The sequence below is a fragment of the Oncorhynchus gorbuscha genome, linkage group LG13, assembly GCF_021184085.1.
Source record: "Oncorhynchus gorbuscha isolate QuinsamMale2020 ecotype Even-year linkage group LG13, OgorEven_v1.0, whole genome shotgun sequence".
Taxonomy (NCBI): domain Eukaryota; kingdom Metazoa; phylum Chordata; class Actinopteri; order Salmoniformes; family Salmonidae; genus Oncorhynchus; species Oncorhynchus gorbuscha.
The window spans coordinates 100,774,830-100,780,829 of record NC_060185.1 but is presented as its reverse complement, the minus strand read 5'-3'; the positions used below and the strand labels follow the sequence as shown (position 1 = coordinate 100,780,829).

At 40.6% G+C, this 6,000-nt stretch overlaps 1 protein-coding gene across 1 annotated transcript in view; it reads left to right on the top strand.

The window, feature by feature from the left end:
* Nucleotides 1-6,000, top strand: part of LOC123994225 (magnesium transporter protein 1-like) — a 45,480-nt gene that overhangs the window by 17,649 nt on the left and 21,831 nt on the right. Inside the window, exon 8 of the mRNA XM_046296762.1 lies at nucleotides 1-26. This exon is cut by the window's left edge and continues 49 nt beyond it. Within this exon, the coding sequence (XP_046152718.1) occupies nucleotides 1-26 (26 nt within the window). The remainder of the gene's footprint in view (nucleotides 27-6,000) is intronic.

The window sequence follows — 6,000 nt, the reverse complement described above, 5'->3', positions numbered from 1 at the left end:
AGATATGGACATTGGCAAGAGGAAAAGTATGTATCTAGATATCTCTCTGTCTATCTGTCTGTCTGTCTCTGTCTCTCTCTCCGTCTCTCTCTCTGTCTGTCTCTCTCTCTGTCTCCTGTCACTACTACCACCACCACCATCACTAAACTGTTATCATTACCACCCATACCACTACTACCACCACCACCATCACTAAACTGTTATCATTACTACCACCACCACCACTAAACTGTTATCATTACCACCCATACCACTACCACCACCACCATCACTAAACTGTTATCATTACTACCACCACTAAACTGTTATCATTACCACCCATACCACTACTACTACCACCACTAAACTGTTATCATTACCACCCATACCACTACTACCACCACCACCATCACTAAACTGTTATCATTACCACCCATACCACTACTACTACCACCACTAAACTGTTATCATTACCACCCATACCACTACTACCACCACCATCACTAAACTGTTATCATTACCACCCATACCACTACTACTACCACCACTAAACTGTTATCATTACCACCCATACCACTACTACTACCACCACCATCACTAAACTGTTATCATTACTACCACCACCACCATCACTAAACTGTTATCATTACCAACCATACCACTACTACCACCACCACCATCACTAAACTGTTATCATTACTACCACCACCACCATCACTAAACTGTTATCATTACCACCACCACCACCACCATCACTAAACTGTTATCATTACTACCACCACCACCATCACTAAACTGTTATCATTACCACCCATACCACTACTACCACCACCACCATCACTAAACTGTTATCATTACTACCACCACCACCATCACTAAACTGTTATCATTACCACCCATACCACTACTACCACCACCACCATCACTAAACTGTTATCATTACTACCACCACCATCACCATTAAACTGTTATCATTACTACTACCACCACCATTAAACTGTTATCATTACTACTACCACCATTAAACTGTTATCATTACCACCCATACCACTACTACCACCACCATCACTAAACTGTTATCATTACTACTACCACCACCATCACTAAACTGTTATCATTACTACTACCACCACCATCACTAAACTGTTATCATTACTACCACCACCACCATCACTAAACTGTTATCATTACTACCACCACCACCATCACTAAACTGTTATCATTACTACCACCACCACCATTAAACTGTTATCATTACTACTACCACCACCATCACTAAACTGTTATCATTACCACCACCACCATCACTAAACTGTTATCATTACTACCACCACCATCACTAAACTGTTATCATTACCACCACCACCACCATTAAACTGTTATCATTACTACCACCACCATCACTAAACTGTTATCATTACTACCACCACCATCACTAAACTGTTATCATTACTACTACCACCATTAAACTGTTATCATTACTACTACCACCATTAAACTGTTATCATTACCACCCATACCACTACTACTACCACCACCATCACTAAACTGTTATCATTACTACCACCACCACCATCACTAAACTGTTATCATTACCACCCATACCACTACTACCACCACCATCACTAAACTGTTATCATTACTACCACCACCATCACTAAACTGTTATCATTACCACCACCACCATCACCATTAAACTGTTATCATTACTACTACCACCACCATCACTAAACTGTTATCATTACTACTACCACCATTAAACTGTTATCATTACTACTACCACCATTAAACTGTTATCATTACTACTACCACCATTAAACTGTTATCATTACCACCCATACCACTACTACCACCACCACCATCACTAAACTGTTATCATTACCACCACCACCATCACTAAACTGTTATCATTACTACTACCACCACCATCACTAAACTGTTATCATTACTACCACCACCACCATCACTAAACTGTTATCATTACCACCCATACCACTACTACTACCACCATCACTAAACTGTTATCATTACTACCACCACCACCATTAAACTGTTATCATTACTACCACCACCACCATCACTAAACTGTTATCATTACTACCACCACCACCACCACTAAACTGTTATCATTACCACCCATACCACTACTACTACCACCACCATCACTAAACTGTTATCATTACCACCCATACCACTACTACCACCACCATCACTAAACTGTTATCATTACTACCACCACCACCATTAAACTGTTATCATTACTACTACCACCACCATCACTAAACTGTTATCATTACCACCACCACCATCACTAAACTGTTATCATTACTACCACCACCACCACCATCACTAAACTGTTATCATTACTACCACCACCACCACCATCACTAAACTGTTATCATTACTACCACCACCACCACCACTAAACTGTTATCATTACTACCACCACCACCATCACTAAACTGTTATCATTACCACCCATACCACTACTACTACCACCACTAAACTGTTATCATTACCACCCATACCACTACTACTACCACCACCATCACTAAACTGTTATCATTACTACCACCACCACCATCACTAAACTGTTATCATTACCACCCATACCACTACTACTACCACCACCATCACTAAACTGTTATCATTACCACCCATACCACTACTACCACCACCACCATCACTAAACTGTTATCATTACTACCACCACCATCACTAAACTGTTATCATTACCACCACCACCACCATTAAACTGTTATCATTACTACCACCACCACCATCACTAAACTGTTATCATTACCACCCATACCACTACTACTACCACCACCATCACTAAACTGTTATCATTACTACCACCACCATCACTAAACTGTTATCATTACCACCCATACCACTACTACCACCACCACCATCACTAAACTGTTATCATTACTACCACCACCATCACTAAACTGTTATCATTACCACCACCACCACCATTAAACTGTTATCATTACTACCACCACCACCATCACTAAACTGTTATCATTACCACCCATACCACTACTACCACCACCATCACTAAACTGTTATCATTACCACCCATACCACTACTACCACCACCACCATCACTAAACTGTTATCATTACTACCACCACCATCACTAAACTGTTATCATTACTACCACCACCACCACCATCACTAAACTGTTATCATTACTACTACCACCACCATCACTAAACTGTTATCATTACCACCCATACCACTACTACCACCACCACCATCACTAAACTGTTATCATTACTACCACCACCACCATCACTAAACTGTTATCATTACTACCACCACCATCACCATTAAACTGTTATCATTACTACTACCACCACCATCACTAAACTGTTATCATTACTACTACCACCACCATCACTAAACTGTTATCATTACTACCACCACCACCACCACTAAACTGTTATCATTACCACCACCACCACCATCACTAAACTGTTATCATTACTACTACCACCACCATCACTAAACTGTTATCATTACCACCCATACCACTACTACTACCACCACCATCACTAAACTGTTATCATTACCACCCATACCACTACTACCACCACCATCACTAAACTGTTATCATTACCACCCATACCACTACTACCACCACCACCATCACTAAACTGTTATCATTACCACCCATACCACTACTACCACCACCATCACTAAACTGTTATCATTACTACCACCACCACCATCACCACCACCACCATCACCATTAAACTGTTATCATTACTACTACCACCACCATCACTAAACTGTTATCATTACTACTACCACCACCATCACTAAACTGTTATCATTACCACCCATACCACTACTACCACCACCATCACTAAACTGTTATCATTACTACCACCACCACCATTAAACTGTTATCATTACTACTACCACCACCATCACTAAACTGTTATCATTACCACCACCACCATCACTAAACTGTTATCATTACTACCACCACCACCATCACTAAACTGTTATCATTACCACCACCACCACCATTAAACTGTTATCATTACTACCACCACCACCACCACTAAACTGTTATCATTACTACCACCACCACCATCACTAAACTGTTATCATTACCACCCATACCACTACTACTACCACCACCACCATTAAACTGTTATCATTACTACCACCACCACCATCACTAAACTGTTATCATTACCACCCATACCACTACTACTACCACCACCATCACTAAACTGTTATCATTACTACCACCACCACCACTAAACTGTTATCATTACCACCACCACCACCACCACTAAACTGTTATCATTACCACCCATACCACTACTACTACCACCACCATCACTAAACTGTTATCATTACTACCACCACCATCACTAAACTGTTATCATTACCACCACCATCACTAAACTGTTATCATTACCACCCATACTTCTACTACCACCACCACCATCACTAAACTGTTATCATTACCACCCATACCACTACTACCACCACCACCATCACTAAACTGTTATCATTACTACCACCACCACCACTAAACTGTTATCATTACCACCCATACCACTACTACTACCACCACCATCACTAAACTGTTATCATTACTACCACCACCACCATCACTAAACTGTTATCATTACCACCACCACCATCACTAAACTGTTATCATTACTACTACCACCACCACTAAACTGTTATCATTACTACTACCACCACCATCACTAAACTGTTATCATTACCACCCATACCACTACTACCACCACCACCATCACTAAACTGTTATCATTACTACCACCACCACCACCACTAAACTGTTATCATTACCACCACCACCACCATCACTAAACTGTTATCATTACTACTACCACCACCATCACTAAACTGTTATCATTACCACCCATACCACTACTACCACCACCACCATCACTAAACTGTTATCATTACCACCCATACCACTACTACCACCACCATCACTAAACTGTTATCATTACCACCCATACTAAACTACTACATTACCACCACCATCACTAAACTGTTATCATTACTACCACCACCATACCTGTTATCATTACCACCACCACCATCACTAAACTGTTATCATTACTACCACCACCATCACTAAACTGTTATCATTACTACTACCACCACCATCACTAAACTGTTATCATTACCACCCCATCACTAAACTGTTACTACCACCACCACCATCACTAAACTGTTATCATTACCACCCATACCACTACTACTACCACCACCACTAAACTGTTATCATTACTACCACCACCATCACTAAACTGTTATCATTACCACCACCACCATCACTAAACTGTTATCATTACCACCACCACCATCACTAAACTGTTATCATTACTACTACCACCACCATCACTAAACTGTTATCATTACCACTACCACCACCACTACTACCACCACCACCATCACTAAACTAACCACCCATACCACTACTACCACCACCATCACTAAACTGTTATCATTACCACCCATACCACTACTACCACCACCACCATCACTAAACTGTTATCATTACTACTACCACCATCACTAAACTGTTATCATTACTACCACCACCATCACTAAACTGTTATCATTACTACCACCACCACCATCACTAAACTGTTATCATTACTACCACACTAAACCATACTACCACCACCACTAAACTGTTATACTAACCACCACCATCACTAAACTGTTATCATTACCCATACCACTACTACTACCACCATCACTAAACTGTTATCATTACCACCCATACTAAACTACTACTACCACCACCATCACTAAACTGTTATCATTACCACCACCACCACCATTACCACCACCACCATCACTAAACTGTTATCACTACTACTACCACCACCACTAAACTGTTATCATTACTACCACCACCATCACTAAACTGTTATCATTACCACCACCACCATCACTAAACTGTTATCATTACCACCACCACCACCATCACTAAACTGTTATCATTAC